The sequence below is a fragment of the Peromyscus californicus genome, unplaced genomic scaffold (genome assembly GCF_007827085.1).
Source record: "Peromyscus californicus insignis strain IS unplaced genomic scaffold, ASM782708v3 Scaffold_10__1_contigs__length_136768540, whole genome shotgun sequence".
In the NCBI taxonomy this organism is placed as follows: Eukaryota; Metazoa; Chordata; class Mammalia; order Rodentia; family Cricetidae; genus Peromyscus; species Peromyscus californicus.
In genome coordinates, this window is record NW_026294391.1 from 85,051,956 (window position 1) to 85,070,024 (window position 18,069).

Sequence of the window (18,069 nt, forward strand, 5' to 3'; positions counted from 1 at the left end):
CATTTGAAACAATGTGTGAAATCAGCTGCTTTGTTCCATGAGACGGCCCAGTCCCTTTCTTTCAAGACTGTTTGACTTTTTTTTCACACAAAAGAAAGTTCTTCACAGAGAGGATGTACTTAAACTCTCTTACACCTTGAGCTACAACAGAAGACCATCATTTGAAGAGCATGGAACATGTTTTAGGACTGCATGAATGATGTGTTCCTGAGATAGAAATCCTGGAAGCCTCAAGAAAATGTACCACTTCTTTGTTCTTAAGTATGATAATTTTATCTTAGTCATCAAGTCATTTATCCAAGGACAGTGCCATAATGTGTGTGAGATGCTGTAGCAAAGTACCGTATTAGGTAGGTGATGAGCAACATTAATTTTGTTTTCTTATGGTTTTAATGTTTTTGCCTGGAAATTTTCTTTATTTGGCTTATTCATATTGTTTTCAAAGCTATCTAATTTAATCATGCTATTTTCTGTTTATCAGTGTTGTGAAGGTCTTTTAGAGGGTTTGTTGTTGTTCCCGAAGTAGAAGAAAAACTTAGGAGCTTTCTGACTCTTTCATGTGTTACAAGATTCTTAACCCCCCTCATTTTTTTTTCTTTTCCCACCATTAACAAATTTTCTTGAATGTTTCTCCTAACCACATCAATGTATTCTTCCCACAGTCTGTGTCTTTTAAGATTGCAGTTTTAAACTAAGCTCATTATCACTTATTTGATACGCCTTTGATATTCATTGTTTATAACACATATTCATAATACATCTTGATGAGACTCATTGTGATGTGTCTATATACCAACCTCTAGCTTACATGAATCGTATCCAACTGTGCTTTGCCCCCCCAACCCTGGCACCGACGCCAGACCCCAGAAGTCAGTATTCCATTATCAGATTGACTATCTCTTACTTTCCACATGTGAGACAACATACAGCTTTGAAGGGAACAGTTTTGAAGTCTTTGCCCTAAACTGTACTGCATTCTTTTGATTTTATGTTTTCTTTTTCATCTTTAGGCTGAATTCACTAGATTTTCCGAATATGCTTACGATCAACTTTAAGTTTTCTTAACCATCTTCCTTTGTTTCTGTCTTGTGCCATTTTGGTGTCTTCGTCCGCCACAAATACAGTGAGAGGAGTGAGACAAATCAAGGGCTGGAATGTCATTCTTTTTCTCTTTAATCACAATTAATTTGGTGTTTTAATATTTTCTATTGTACCACTTTTTTGTACATTTATCTTTTTCTTCATCATAGCTTATATACTATTGAGGGAAAATACTGGAAGTCATGTAGCTAAGTGACCAAAATTGTTTTCTGCTTACTTACTACCCATTTCTTTTCTTTCTTTCTTTCTTTTTGTAGACAAGGTTCTTTGTGTATCTTTGGAGCCTATCCTGGAACTTGCTCTGTAGAACAGGCTGGCCTCGAACTCACAGAGATCCACCTGCCCCTGCCTCCTGAGTGCTGGAATTAAAGGCATATACCACCACTGCCCGGCCTACTACCCATTTCTAATGGTGTTTTATCACATACATACTATATATACATGCAAAGGGGAATTGTAATACACACAGACACACACACACACACACACACACACACACACACACACACACCTTTATACACTCACAAGTCACTTTCTAATCTGTGTCTATAGTAGATGTATCTAGTGTTGGCTATCTGGTTCATTTATTCTTTAAATTTCTACTTTGCTGGCGCTGGTTGCAAAGGAGAGACTGTGTTTTTTTTTTTTACTAGAACTTCTAAATATTTCTCCTTCTGATTCAGGTTCACAAAGATGGAGACAAAGAACCCAAAGACACTGTTGGATCTCGCTATACAGAGTCTGCTAAGAAATGAGTCTGTGGCAATCCAAGCTCTGGAGGATATGCCAAGAGTCTTTTTTGTTCCACTGTTCATTGCTGCCTTCGAGGGTGGGCATAAGAATATATTGATTGAGATGGTGAAAGTGTGGCCCTATCACTGTCTCCACATTGGGTCATTAACTGTACAGGAGCCTCAACATGAACTCCTGAAAGCCATGATTGAGAATCTTCCAGTGCGTCCTTCAAGGAACTCTGCTTCTAGGTAAGACTGTATAATAGAAACATGGAAAGACAGAGGTGGTTATACCACAGCCTTCTACTCTCCCAGAAGGAGTAACAAGGAAATGCTGAAGATTTATGGGTGAGGCTGTTGCCTGCAAACTTGGTAACACATTAAAGACTGATTGTATTCAATGTTAATTATGAAATCTGTTAATGATTGTGTTCAATGTCAATTATGAAATCTGTTTGCTGAGGGTTCTATTGATGGGTTTATGTAACAGGTGTTACATAAGAGAAAGACAGGAGTTTTAAGACTGCAGGGGATCTAAGGTATATAAGGAATTGGGGGGAGGAGGCTTCATTTTCATGGGAAAGATTTGTTGATAGTTAGTACAAGGAATGTTAGCCATGGATAAAAGAATTGGTTCCTAGATTTCATCATTGATTCCACTCAGTATCATTACTGTTGGCTATTTCTCAACTATTCTTTCTCCTCTACCCCTCCAGGAGACCTAAACTGAGGATCCTAGATTTAAGGCAAGACAACGACTATAGTACCACATGCTATGAAGTCAGCATCAAGGAACCTTTCTGTTTTCATTCGTGTGCTTATTCTGACAGCTCTATCCTGAAAATAGAAGGGCAGCATGGTTTCGTAAATCCAGAGTCCATGGTTCAGTTCCCCAGGCCTGTAGAGTTACTAGTGGACCTTTCCCTAGATGGCTCCTTAGTGGAAAAGGAATTTTTGGTTTTTCTTACAAGTAAAATTAGGGAGAGTTCAGGGTCTTTGCACGTATGCTGTCGAGATTTGCAAGTTGATAAACTATGTGACAGCAAATGCACCCTGAGTTTTCTTGATCTCAACTGTGTTGGTCAGTTGTCAATTGATATGGGTTCGCTGAGTGATATCACAAATGTCCTGTCTCAGATGGACCACCTAGAGAGCCTCAGTCTGTCTAAAGTCACTTTTAGATCTCTGGGTGGGAAACTCTTTAAAAATTTCCTCAGTCACTTGCGACGTATGAACAGCCTTAAGGAAGTCAGCTTGTCTTCATTCTGTCTCACAGGACATCTGGACAGAGTACTCAGGTAAGAGTTTGGGCCAGGGCCCTGGGTTTCCTGGAAAACTTGTTGAGACAGGAAAGAAAATATTCTTGGGTATTCCTAAACTCCTGAAAAGCTTTTATGCTTTCCTTTTGGTTGCTTCTGGGAATTTGAAGCTGGAGAAAGAATTATAAAAATTAAGCAGCCAGCAAGGTACAGACAAGTGCAGAAATAAAAGGTGAAAAACACTAGCCTTCTAGATATGAAGAGGAACAGGGATTGAGATGGGGGAAGACTTTTTGCTATAGCATTGATGCACCTAATCATAGATGCCCATAGTTCACAATGTCAGATCACTTTACTGATATGTAATCCCCAAGGCATAGGCCATGAAAGTAGAGGTTGGTATGTAGAAACTGACCAACGGGAATTTTCAGTTGCCTGCTCTTTCTGATCCCTCCCCACCACAAAGGTGAACTGAAATATACAATGGATAATGTTGTAAGTATCAAGTGCTTTCAGTTTTTTCTGTTAATATTTCTTAAAACCATCTATTATAATGTGCTGCACCCATTCTTAAGATTAAAAGAAATTGTATCTCAGTGTTGAAAACAAAACTTTCAGCCAGATGTGGTGGCAAGGGATTTTAATCTCAGCATTTAGGAGGCAAAGACAGGCAGATTCTGTGAATTCAAGGCCAGTATAATCTCCATAGTGAATTCCAGGACAGCCAGGACTACAGAGAAAGATCCTGTCTAAAACAAATTCTCAGAGTCACAAAACTATTTAGTGATCTAAAGCACACATTAACACATTAATACTCAATTATAATGCATGTGAAAAGTAGTTTATTCTAGATATAAAGGTATAGTTTTCCTCATTCAATCTTCATTCTTCAGAAGTTTTTTGTTGTTTTCTCCCTACAGAGTCCTGCCACCTGGTCTGAATTTCTTGTATCTGACATTCTGTGATCTTTCATACAGAGATTTCAGATTTCTGGCCCAGACCCCTCAGACCTTCCGGCTAAAGCTGCTGAATCTTAGCAACAACCCAATGTATTGGGATGATTTTGAGCCTTTTCAAACCCTTCTGGTAAATCTCTCTGGCACTCTTCGGCATCTAGAGATAAATCATTGCCTTATAAATGATACTGCAATCTCTGTTCTTATCCCTGCCCTGATTCGTTGTACTCATCTCCGTGTCCTCTGCTTTGCTTCTAACCCCATCACAATGCCTATGCTTGTGACTATCATGAATAATTTAACACCCTTGAAGAATCTAAAATATGTGATTTATCCCATCCCTGTACATTGCTATGAAATATGGCCTTTTCAGGGCAGTATAGACCAAAGGAAGCTTGCTATTGTACAACTACAGTTGAAGGTGATGCTAGCACTTGCAGAGAGGGCTGACATGAACTGGATCACTTACTTAGAATAAATTTCACAGTCCAACACAGTTTCAACCCGATATGTACTATTTAAGTACTAAATGTTATTTCCTGGACCCACACACACAATATATAAGGTTCTTTACATTGTAGGAATTTACACTTAGGGAATATAGGTATGTAACTGATTCCTATAGAGAATAATTTAGAAAATATGGAGGACTTTGAGAGTTCCTGTGTATCACTTGTCTACTATTGATATATTTCATTTTACTAACTACAGTGATGTGCATTGCATATAATACAGGATGATCAAGTCCTAGTTTGCTCTGTCTGTGCCCATACTGTTTGGTTCGCTTATTGGTACATCACACAAATCAAAACAATGACAGACTTTCCTGCCTATATTTGTGGAAGGGGCAGTGGTTCTTGAAGACAATGTTTACATCCCCTAAGTTACTTTAGACTGGTTTTGGTTGCTTTTGGAAATCCATCAGGATTTAATAGTAGGGCCAGGAAAGAAAGATAGCAGAGGCTTTGAGGTTTCAATAGAACCTTCAAGAACATAAATATAATATTTCCTTGATGAAGGCCTGCTCTAAAGTTTCCACTACTTCCCATGAAGTCCTCAGCTGGCTCTCCAGCCTTTGTCACATGAATTTTAGGTGGGATTTAGGTTCCTTCCCATAATATTCCTCCTACTTCCTTTAGTTCTCTCACTCTACTCCCAATTCCTTTAATCCTGTCATTTCCTTAGCTGTATAAATAATTCCCTATATATTTTGATTCTTTTTCCACTAGCTGTGTCCCATTTGGTATGATACATACTAGCCATGTGTGAGTACTGAGTCCAACGTATTTTATACTCCATAACATAACATAATTATAAATTCAGTTTGCATATCCTAGACTTTCTTAGAAATGATGTGTGTAAAGTCTATAGTTAATAATTTACACAGGGCTAAGGAAATGCCTCAGTCGTCCAGTTGCTTACCACACAAGCCCGCCTGTGCTCAGTCTGAACCTAGCATTTGTGTAAAAAGCTGAGCATCCAAGTGCACACTTGTCACTCCAGTGTGAAAAGGTGGAGGAAGGAAGGGCCTTTGGGCCATGTGGCCGGACATTCTAGCAAATTAGGGATTCGAGGTTCAGTGAGAGATCCTGCCTCAGAAAATATGTGTAGAAGAAAAAAAAACAGATACTGACTTTTTTCATGCAAGTGTGCATGTGCGTGAGTGCACACACACACACACACACACACACACACAGAGAGAGAGAGAGAGAGAGAGAGAGAGAGAGAGAGAGAGAGAGAGAGAGAGAGAAGCAAGTACATGCACCTCCTCCCACACATGAACATGGACTCTTAAAAATATCTTACTCGTAGTGTTAATTTCTTGAAACGGCATACTGTATCACAAAGACATGGTAAAGATAGAAGATTAGGATTTGTTCCTTCCACCTGTTGAAATGCCAAAATGACTACATTTCACTGACTGACTAACAAATAGTGTAGACTCTAAGTAATCATTTACACATAATGTTTTCTTACTGAAATAAATTAGTAAAAGCAATGGCTTAGATCTTTATATTGTTTTCTTTTTTAAGTGAGGTCATGCTCGGTTTCAGTCTGACCACAGATAACAGTAATTGAATTTTGTTTTTAGTAGTGATACTGGTATATATATCAAACTATATTTTATAGGCATTATTATAATAAGAATACTGGCAAGACAGTTAACATTTATTTTTTATTAATTTTTTGTTGGTAACATTGTATTTCCAAGTTAGTAAGAAAAAGCATGTTAAAATATACTGAAATTAACGTGTCATATTTCTTTTGAATACAACATTTCAAATTTGTTCATATTTTCCATAATGCTTGTAATCATATAATGCACAAAATTTCAAAGACCTACTAATATGCCAGTGTAATGAGCGATTTACTTATATTGTTTCCAAGTTAAAAATTGTGGAGTTTTTGGCACTTTGTATTAAATAAAATATTAAAATTAGGTTAACCTGTTTCTTTGAACTTTCCTTTTTGTTTTTTTCCATATGGCTCTTACTATATATTCTCTGAATAAGCTGGGATCACGTGGTCTCAGAAGTACAGTCTGACCAGTGTGTTAACAGTGGCAGAATACTGGGGAAGAGGCAACTCCATCAAGATTGGCATATTTTCTCTCTTTCCTCCATCCTTCCTTGGGTGCCATGTTTCTGTCAGAGACACTGCACCCTGAGGTGAAAACTAGACCCTACAAGGAAGAGAGAATTTGGAACTCATTATTGTCATATTGACAATGTGAAGGATATTCTTGGAAATTCCTAGTGTAAGAAAGTGCTCTCAATACTTTGTTTTCAATAGATTTGAAAAATAACCAAAGGGAGTGTATTATGTTGCTTCTACATGGCTGTGGTAAAAACACTGTCCAAAAGCAACTGAGGGAGGAAAAGGTATGTTTGACTTACATGTCTCAATCTCAGTCCATCATTGGGGAAGTTGGGGCAGGAACTTGAACAGGAGCAGAGACAGAAAAGGTGCTTAGTGGCTTTCTGTGACTTGCTGAGCTACCTGTTTTATACAACCCAGGACCAGTTGCTCAGGAGGCACTGTCCACACTGGTCTGGGCCCTACCTCATCAACCATTAATCAAGAAAATGCCTCACAGACTTGCCTATAAGTCAATCTGATGGAGACAGTCCTTCATCTATGGTTCCCTCTTCCTCCATGCCTTTAATTTGTGTCAATTTGACAAAAAACTAACCAGTGGAGTTGACCCTGTCAACTTGCCACACAAACATAACAACTGAACTATAACCTTTCCTTGTTTATCCCCAATAGCTCATGTTATTATCACAATATAAAAGAGTATGACCTTAAAAATACCACAGCCTTTATTTTTTTCAGTACATTAATAGTCCAAGATCTCTTTAAAATCATAGTCTCTTAACTGTGATTTCCTGTAAAATTAAAAGTAAGTTTATGAAAATTCCATAATGAAACCTACTATTTTGTGGGATGATTTTGACCCTGCACCTCGCCTGGGCAGCACGGTAGAGCTGACCCTGTTGACAGGGGCATTGGTGAGACGCCCCAAGAACATGATCACGGGAGATCTAGCCCCATCCCTCATCTGCCATAAGATGGTAGGTGAGAGACAGAGATGCCTTCCCCTCCACCCTGCCCCTCACCACCTATGGCAGCAGGGGAGCTGGCCCTGAGGTCATAAGAGCAGGAGGGCTGGCCCTGCCCCTCAACAGCTGTAACACTAGGGAGGGTGCCCCTGCACCTGCCTGGGTAATGCAGTAGAGCTGGCCCTGGTGGTGGAGGTGTGAGAGAGCCAACCCTGGGGGCATGAAAGCGGGAGAACTGGTCCTGCCCCTCACTCCTTCCTGCATAGGGTGAACTAGCTGGGGCAATGCCAGAGAGCTCACCCTGGTGGTGAGGACAAGGGAGAGCTGGCAGGCTGATCAACCCGGCAACCGCCAAACCCAGAACCAGAGCTGTGACTTGGCCCACGCCAACATCCACCCATCTGTATTCTTCTGGAGCACATGAAAGAGTCAGACCCGCAGATCCAAAGCTGCAGTATCTCCATGACACAGAGTGAGGATATCCAAACAGAGCCCCATGAGGGCTCAGCATTGATAGTGTAGCAGAGGCCTTGAACTAGATCAATGACTCCTTGCAATGAACTCTTGCAAGTAAAGATATATGGACACAAGTATATACTGTGTGACTCACTGAATCACACTACAGGTTCCACCACGAGATTTTTTTCTCCATTTTTCTTTCTCCTTTTCTCTTAAATTTTGTTTTATTTTATTTTAGTGGGGATGGTTGCAAGGGCAGAGGGCAGATACGAAGGCACAGAGATGAATGGGATGGAGATACATGTTGTGAAAGCCACAAAGAATAAAGAAAAAGTTTTCTTAAAAAATTACATTCTAACTATAAAAACACTGAGTTTTGTCAACACCAGGGAGAAACATTTGCAGGTGAATCCTAAATACTGGGTTATTATCTATTATCTGTGAGATCACTTACTAATGAGGATAGGTAGTGATTTCATTTAGCACTTCATACAACATATTTTTAATATGTCAAAACACAAGCACTCATGAGTTACTGAGAAATCATGAGTATTAAATGGAAAAGAATAGCTTCAGTGGAAGATCCTGTAGTTCTACTAGTGGAAAATAGTGTGTGTATGTGGGAAGATATAATGATTGTGGGATGCAGTAATGTATCAGAAGAGTATGTACTATTCTATGAGCAAGAGACACCTTTGACTCACGAGAACACTGGACCACTGAAAAAATGATTTCCCTCTATAACATCATTTTCTCTAGTTTTTAAATTTTGCAGTGAAAACAAGAATTTCATAATTAAAAAAAATCACAGAAGATAATTGTGAGCAGATTAACACAAGTATTTTGGATATACAGATCTTTGGAAAAGCATGCATTGTATTCAATATAATGGAGGAACAAAATGGATAAAGTGATGTTTTGTTAGTGTATGTGTCCAATGTGGGTAAAGAAGTGATTGTGTCTCCTCTAGCATTATATATTCCCAGATGCAGTTTTTCTCTCATTGCAGAAGTGCTCGGGATTATCGGTTTCAGTTAGATATCTTAGGAATGGATAAACATAAAGTGATCACATCCAGTGATTAAAATATTCATAACTCAGACTGATTCCATCCCTTCAAGTTCCTAGTCTTGGTCTCACTTTCCAGACTACAGAGTAAGCTGTTCAGACTCTCAGAGGGAAAATCCTGACTCTGGCCACTAGGCGACACCACAGCTGTTTCCTTTTGAGTTGTTTCCAGTTAAATATCTTAAATGTTCACTGTAACAGTGGTTCTGTGTGGCAAATCTCCACCCATGCACATTTAGACAGTTCTTCTGCTGTTGGCCCCAAATCTGCATTCCACTAAATGGTTCATTTTCCTGCCTCAGTGCAGATTGAGGTCAGCACACTGTAGAGATTTCTCTCCTGGAATAGAGTGTGGGTTCTCCAACATGCCATCCCTTCACAGGCCTCTCCAAATTTGTCCAGTTCCTGGAGTCCCTTCCTCTCCTGTCTGCTCTGCACACTGCTGCCAAGCCCTGAACCAGCATCTCCATCTGCTTCCACTCACCCCTGCCTTCCCTGGCACATGCTGGTGATTCCCACTGAACTCCAGAACTACCTGACGTTTTGTAATAAGGAAACTTGGAGTATACTAGTGTGTCTCTAACATGTGCTCTCAACTGAAGCTTGGGTATTCTCCAATGATCTATTTGTTGAATCTTTGTTGTCAAGGCAACACTATTGGGAGAAGGTAAGACTTTTAATAAGCAAGACTTTGTGGGAGACCCTATGCCATTGGAGTTGTGCCTCTGAAGGGATGGATAAAGGAAACCCAGGCCTGTCTCTTTGAGCCTGTGTTTCCTAACCATGAGAGGGCTGGTTTTGCTCTACCATGCACTCAACCAAATGGTGCTGCCTTACAACAGGTCAAAAGCAAGAAAGTCAAACAGTCCAGGACTGGAGGTTTTAACATTACAAGCAAAACTGTTTTTGCTATATAAGCCAATAGTCTAATATATTTGTTACTCTAATGGAAACCTGAAGTACATGACCCTCCCTTACACCTATCAGGATTTTCAGAATAATTATTTACTTAGGTACATAAACTGATTTTTTTATACAGCATCTTCCCTGTGCCCTCAATGGCCTGGAACATCTGTAGACACCAGGCTGGCCTTGAAGTCACAGATATCTGCTTGCTAATATATCATGAGTGTTGCAATGAAAAGTGGGCAGCACAATGCCTGGTTAAACTGGGTTTTTAAGGAATTGTTTTATGTTCACTTTTGTGGTGCAGAAAATCTAAACCCTGGCTTTGTAAATGCTAGCTGAGCAAAGTCTCTGCTAATGACTTACACTGCCATCCCAGAGTATTTCTGTTGTTGTTTGCTGTATCCATGCCAGACAAGAATTCTGCCAGGGAGTACATCCCCAGCTCCAAGGTTTTTCTTTAGATCTTTGTGGACACTTGTTATTTTATCATAGTGCCACCTTGTGCATTAGTCGTGAAGTATGAACAGAAGACAGAAATACTGGAAGGAATTCTAAGGTTCAAATCTTTGAGGGACACTGGTAGCCTCTAGGGGAAAATTAGATAATTTTTTGTATCAAACAAAGTTCTGTGCTACCAGAATTGGAAGGTTTTCTGTCATTTTCCTGTTCTGAGACCTCTGGATAGAGATCTGCACAAACAAAAGTGAATTTGTGTCTTGTTTGACTTGTAAAAATCTCAGCTCCATATTAAAGGGAATAAGGGGTAGTTTATTCTGGAGCCATTATGAGTGACCATGGCACAGGGACACAGATGTAGGTTACCCCAAATTCCATGTTCCAATGAAGAAGTGGATTCAAGCCTTTTTTAATGTGTTTAAGCACATAAAAAAGTTTTAAATCAAGGCAAGTTTAAACTACATTGATAGGTACTCCAGAGAAGGGGATACATTGAGAGTGGAGAAGCTCTTCTATAGGCCTGAAACATTGTCTGATGTCATTTTTAGCTCTCGGATTGGTGGAAGATAGTGCTCTACTAAGTTGATAGCTTCTAAGTGACTTTTATTTATGATCACAAGATGGAGTTCTAAGTTAACATCTTCTGAGAGGGTTTTCATCTAAGAGGTGTAAGTTCAGATACAGAGTGGGGCAGGGAACAGCTGTTCCTAATACTAGCCCAAGATAAAGTAAATAGTCTCTGAACCTAGGAAATTCCTATGTCTCCAGACTACTGAAATTCCCATCGTCCTTCAGTGTCTACAGTCAAGGAGGATCCTTCCAGGAGCCATGTGTTCATGGCCAGACACAGCTTCTTAGCAGGGACTTCATTTCTCATACATGATGATAAGCTATGTTAGCTCTTTCCATGGCCATATTTGCATGAGAATTTGTTTCTCTGACACCATTTTAAATTTTACTGAAATTTCAGGTCTGAGTTTTATGTCAACAGTGATCCATGACTGGGATATGTTAAAATCTATCTCACCAGCCCTCAAGTGACGGGAATTTTCCATTCCCATACTTTCTATTGCCTACAATGGTACATCTTGCAAACACTTGTCTATAATGGAATCTTGAAGGTGTTCTTTCAGAATTAAAGATCTATATTTTATAGTAATACTTTACATTGGATAACCTGATGACAAATTATATTCCTGACAACACAATGTGGAAGTGCCTGCTTTCCCACACATTGGAAATCATGTGAAACAATACTACTCTGACCAGCTACAAATCATCTTCCACTATTTTTATTATAATGTACTTTCCAACCTTACACAGAATTCTGTCTTATGGATATGACAATCAGTTTTCATAATACCACATTATTTAGAATATTCTAACAGTCCCAACTACCTAGAGCTTGAGGATAGCATACTTTCCATGTCTGTGCACTCCTGAAGAGCTGAGTTCACCCTGTTACTGGAACCTGTGTGGACCCTTGTTATCCTGGGGAAGTTGGAATGGCCTACTGTGAGTTCTTAGTCTTGTTAATAAATTGAGAAATGGAGTCAGAAGGAAGCTCAAGGACAATTTTTACTCAGTTTTGAGAGAAAAACTCCAGGGTAGGCAAGCTGTGGGTCTTGGCAGCTGCCCAGAGGAGGAAGCTAGAGAAGAAGGAGAGAGAAAACCATGTTGTTGTAAGCAGACATGTGGTAAAGGAGATGGGACAGCTACAGAGAAACAGTGAGAAAGCCCAGAGCACCAGGGAAAGCATGCACAGGCTTAGGGAGGGACAGAAAGCAGAAAACTGAAAAGCTTCACTCATCTGATCAGTTTCACAGTGCTGTGGGAGGAAAGCTCAGCAAGCTTCTGCCCTGCCAAAGGTGGCATTCTGAAAGGGACAAGTACATCATCATCTCGTTGTGCAGATAACTGTTCTTCTGTCTCCTTAGCACGGCTCCAGGAAAATCAGCTTGCCTGAGGGGTTGTTGCTTCACCTGATGACTGACAGACCCAGCTTAACTAACTCTTAAGGGACAATATGATAGTATGTAACATTCATTCTTCAGAGTCTTTTACACTCTCATGTCTCCAGCCAGTCACAGGCAGAGATGTCCTCCATTCTTTCCATCAGAAGGAAGGAGTTTTTCCTTAAAGAGTCTCATCAGAGTTCTGGTATCCATCCTCAATGGCCTCCAAGACTACTGTCACACATACCCTGAAGAGTCCCTAAAGTCATGTAAGAAATGGGTTAACATTTGGGAATAGACATATGGCAAGTTCACCATGAAAACCCAGCTCCAATGACAAAGGTGTTTCCCAGCAGGGACTAGTGTCCAGACTGGAGTCTCATTCACAACTTCCAAAGTCTATCAAGCTGAGGCTCTAATTCAGGAGGAGGTGAGAAGCCAGAGTTCCCTTCTGGTATCCCAGCCAGAAAGTCAAGGTCATTTCTACTTCAGGCTGTGAAAGAGTGGAACTTGTCCTTTTGGAGTTTCCTGCCCCTCAACTGCCTGATCAATTTATGTATTGTCTACAGCAGCAGATTTCACATGGCTGTTTGCACTGGTGAACTCTGTCTTCTTTGAATCTATCACTCTTTGGGAGAATTTCCTGGTCATGATAATAGAACCTGGCTTGTGTACGAGTGTGTAAAAGTGATTGTGTGCTGCACAGAGAAGCCTATTTCTGTCTACTTCTTTTTGACAGGTGGACACTAGGACAGGTCAAAGGTTTAGTTGGCTGGACAGTGGTGGGTCTGATGCTACCATTGATCACGTCCATATTTCTGGTGTTCTCTTCCTGTGTTATAGCTTGTAAATCACTGGTACTCAGGAACAGAATGAGGACAAGTAAGTAAAAAAGGGAGAGAAAATTAAAGACTAAACTATGATAAATTAGAAGATGCTCACAACAATACATACTATAAACCCTTAATGTTTCAGAACTGTGTTTGCCTATTCTGTGCCTTGTACATTTCCCTGTTGCCTGATCCATTTGAACAAAAATAACTGTAATATTAGTACTGATGAATAACGTCTTAAAAACCTTAGAAAATCAAGCAATGCAGTGCTGTGTCTTTAACGTACTCTTGTCAAGTCTTCTGGTACTTAGCTGACGGCCTCTTCTCGCGCATTTCTTGATGGTCAATAGAACTTTCGAATTAGAGCTGAGCTGCCGTGTCTCGTTTGCATCCGTTCTTAAGATTTCTTTTTTCCAGTCAAGGTTTGCTTTTACCCAACACTGTATCTCATGATTCCAGAGACAACCTTATTTTTCTTTCTCAGACAATCTCAGGGATTGTTTAGCATCCAGCAAGTTTCCTGAAGTATGAGCCCACCATGAAATGAAGATTGTTACCAAGGAAACAGGATGCAGCATAGGGAGCTGTGATAGATGCTTCTGCAGCTTCAAGAGCAGGTCTGTCTCAACAGAGAGAGCTTTCCAGAGTCATTGACTTATACAGCTACTGCAGGCATTTGGTCGTCTGCGACCCCCTATAGCAGAGGATGCATGATCCTCTTTGAAACACTCCTTACTTGTGAATCTGCTCCAATGAGGGGTGAGGCCAGTTCTCTTGCTGCAGTGTCCAGCCAAGCACAGAGTCAGCTATCCAGGGCCAGTGAAGGGCAGGGTTGGCTCAGTGCACCCTCAAGTTTCAACAGGCATGGTTCCTATGACCCCTCTGTGTTAACAGCGGCCCTAGACATCAACACCGACCCCAGCTGCAGCAGGACCACTGAACCAGACATGGCCCTCAACAGCAGCTCACTCTGGGAGGTCACCATGGCCCTGGTGGCAGCACAGGCCACCCATATCAGTAAGGCCCCAGTTGTGGCATGTTCTACAGACACCAAAATGGACTCGGGTTGCTGAACAGACAGCAGGCATCTGCATAGCCCTCAGTGGTAACAGGAACCACAGACATCAACTCAGATCGTGGCTCGGCAGCACCCTGGCCCCAGGTGGCAAGCAGGATACCCACATCAGCCTGTTCCTCATGCCCTTTGCTTCTTCAGTTCTGCCTTTTTTCCACAGCACATGAATCTATCTGCTTCTCTTTCTCTCCCATTTCTCCACCACATATTTGCTCATCATAATGGTGCCTTCCCACCAGGCTCTGCAAAGGTGGTTCTGAGGATGTCTTCAGCAAGCCTGAACTGTGAGGACCAAGGTGGCCTGTGGCTGTTTTTAACCTGCCTGGGCCAAGTGGCAACTGGGCCACCAAAAGAGAGTGGGAAAAGAGATCAAGAGAGGAAGAAAGATGAACCAGGAGACCAAGAGACAGGTGTGGCCAGACTGAGTTATATAGGAATCAGAGAAGCTGAAGGAAGGGAAGCCCAGACCACGAACTAGGCTGAAGAGGTTTTAGCGTAGCGGGTGAGATCTGCCAGCCAGGATGACCCTGTAACAATTAGAGACTGAGAGAAACTAGCAGCCAGAATCCACTTTGATGTGTTAAATAGGCACTTCAGTTATCCATTGGTCCAGATTTTGAGACCTAACACATACATAAATATTTATTAAACATTCTCTATACACACATTTAAATATTTTGTTACATAGGTTTTAGACACAAATATACCTTTTGTTTATTTAGGTTCTATTGGAATGAAAAATGCTACAACTTAAAGCGACTTGGAGAGGAATGGGTTTATTTAATTTCACAATGTTCAGGTCACACTCCAACACCAATGGAAGTCAGGACAGGAACTCAAGCAGGGCAGTAACCTGATGAAAGTCAGGACAGGAACTCAACCAGGGTAGGAACCTGATGGAAGTCAGGACAGGAACTCAAGCAAGTTTTTTTTGTTTTTGTTTTTTTGAGAAAGGGTTTCTCTGTGTAGTTTTACACCTTTCCTGGAACTCGCTTTGTAGACCTGGCCTCGAACTCACAGAAATCTGCCTGCCTCTGCCTCCTGAGTGCTGGGATTAAAGGCCTGAGCCACCACCGCCTGGCCGAGCAGGGTTTTTTAGGAGAGTTACTTCATGGAAGTCAGGACAGGAACTTTAGGAGGGCAGGTACCTCATGGAAGTCAGGGCAGGAACTTTAGGAGGGCATTAACCTGACTAAAGTCAGGACAGGAACACGAGCAGGACAGTAACCTGGAAGCAGACACTGAAACAGAGAGCATGGAGGAAGCTTTCTTATTAGATTTCTCCTGTGGCTTGCTCATTAGGTTTTCTTATACCACAGAGAACCACCTGCCCAGGGATGGCATCCCCCAGAGTGAGCAGGGCACTTCTGCATCAATCAGTAATCAAGAAAATGCCTCCACAGACTAGCCTACATTCAGATGGAGGACCTTTCTCAGTTGAAGTTCCACGACACAGATAAATAAAGCTCATGCTAAGATGACACACAAAAACTTACACTGAACATCTCTTTACTTAATTTATTTTTTCTTACATTTTTTAGTTGTGCTTCCTCCACGTGCACACACATGCCGTGGTCTGAGGACAACTAGCAGGAGTTGGCTCTGTCTTTATAACATATGGGTCCAGGGGATTGTCAGGCTGGGTGGCAGGTGACTTCACACACTGAGCCACCAACTCTGGACACTTTCTGAAATGTTTTAACAAGTTAAGAGTGCCTTCATTAGTAAGACAGTATAGACCTATCTGGTTTGTGAATGCATAGTAAAATCCAAATTCTGTATGGTGAATTAGATAGTCAACTTCTATTCTCATTTGTTATAGATCATGTAGTCACCTGCTTTGTAAACCTGAAGTAACTCTGGATTTTCTTTCTCAGCCTAAACTTCCAGAATTAACCTTTGAAAGTGCTGAGTCCTGAGTGTACTACCAGGTGGCTCAAAGTGGTCTTTTCAGTATTCACATTTCAGTTGGGCCTGACTGAGAAAAGTATCTTGGAAAGGGGGAAAATACAAAGTAGCAACAATCCCAGAATCCCATCTATCATTTATTTTGACTAGGCATGTCAGGAATACTTTGAACAGGACAGTCAGAATAACAATTCAGAGCAATGTGAGCTTTGAAAATGTGAGCTTTCAAACAATTGTATTTTTAATTATTTTTATTATTTCTTTTTAAGTTTTCCTTTGCAAGGGAGGGATGCTACAAGGGTGAAGGGCAGACAGGAAGGGACGGGGAAATAAGTGAGATTGTAGTTCATGTCCTGAAATTATCAAAGAATCAATAAAAATATTTCAAAATGCAATTCAGTGGGAGATGGAGACATGGCTAGCTAGCAAGAAGACTACCAAAGGCCATACAGATAGGAAATAATATAACCCTCTGTGTGTTTACTTGGTTTGGGTCTGAGCGGCTGGCTGCTGGACTGCTGGTGGGAGATATTAGTCTGGACTACTGGGGGCCTGGCAGGACCAGAGAAACCTTCCAACTACACTTAGTGGTAAAGAGAGTACCAACTGTTCTCCCAGAGGATTGGGCTTTGGTGCTCAGCACCCACATGGGAGCTCACACCCATCTACAACTCTACTTGTAAGGATCTGACACCCTCTCCTGGCCTCTGAGGGCACTTGGGTCACATGGTGCATAAACATACATGAGAGCAAACATCTATATACATATAAATAAATACATCTAGAAAATGCACTAAAATGATGAGGCTGTACATACACTAGTCATTTATTTCTAGGAATTCTAGAGACAAATTGTGTTTCAGGTCAGTAGATCATCTTGATGGCTTAAGCAAGAGTTAATACTAAGTGACATTTCCAGATAATCACTATGTGATGACTGATGTGGATTCCCTCCCAGAAAGCCACCAATGGGCAAGATCATCCTTCTTGAGTGTCTTAGGAAGTCCTCAAAGTAAGAGGTGTGGTGGATCTCATTGACTGGAGTCACTAAACTTTATGTGCATCTCCCAGATGGGCTGTTGAAGACCATATCAAGCATCATGTTTGTGTAATCTTCTCAGTGATTCTCTGTGATATCCTGAGGCCAGACACTTCCTGCCACAGTTATTAAATCTCTGCTCACTAGAGTTACCCAGAATGGGCTGGAAAGATCAGTTATCTCTTCTCTTTGTATCCAGGGAATGAGCATATGGATAAATCTCTAATATGCCTATTACTTTGGCCATTAGCTTTGCAGCCTGCATTAAGCCAGTTAACAGACATAGACTAACACACAAAAGCCATGTTTTTTTTTAAAAAAAAGTTAAATTCATTCTGAGTGCTCTCTCAAATAGTAAAAGCAGTGGTTAACAGGAGTTCTTCCTAAGGGACACCAAGATAGCATAGAGTTACTGTGTGTCATGCTTTCACAAATTACAACAGAATCCTCTAAACAAAATAAACTCAAGTTGAAATATAAGAAAAAATTTCATCTTTATCCCACAGTAAAACCAACATCAGAGTGTTTATTCAAACATCAGACATCGGAGATAACATCAGCTGGCACCTCAAAGTGACGCAAGATGAGTACAGACAGCTTCCCTACTACAAACACAGAGTTAAAGATTAAACTACCTGCAGGCAGATGCCAAGCCAGGCTATGGAGAAGAGTAAGCAAAGGGAGCCTGCTGCCAAACAAAATCATAGCTGTCCTGTCACATAAACAGCTGTCCAACAACGGAAAAAGCCTTCAG

The 18,069-nt window shown here is 40.9% G+C and overlaps 1 protein-coding gene across 1 annotated transcript; it reads left to right on the forward strand.

The window, feature by feature from the left end:
• Positions 1 to 1,794: 1,794 nt before the first annotated feature.
• LOC128115448 (melanoma antigen preferentially expressed in tumors-like) lies at positions 1,795 to 4,549 on the forward strand. Its single transcript, XM_052746142.1, has 3 exons — positions 1,795 to 2,084; positions 2,552 to 3,133; positions 4,015 to 4,549. The coding sequence occupies exons 1-3, from the start codon at positions 1,795 to 1,797 to the stop codon at positions 4,526 to 4,528; spliced, it is 1,386 nt and encodes a 461-aa protein (XP_052602102.1). The 3' UTR covers positions 4,529 to 4,549.
• The last annotated feature ends 13,520 nt before the right edge of the window (positions 4,550 to 18,069 follow it).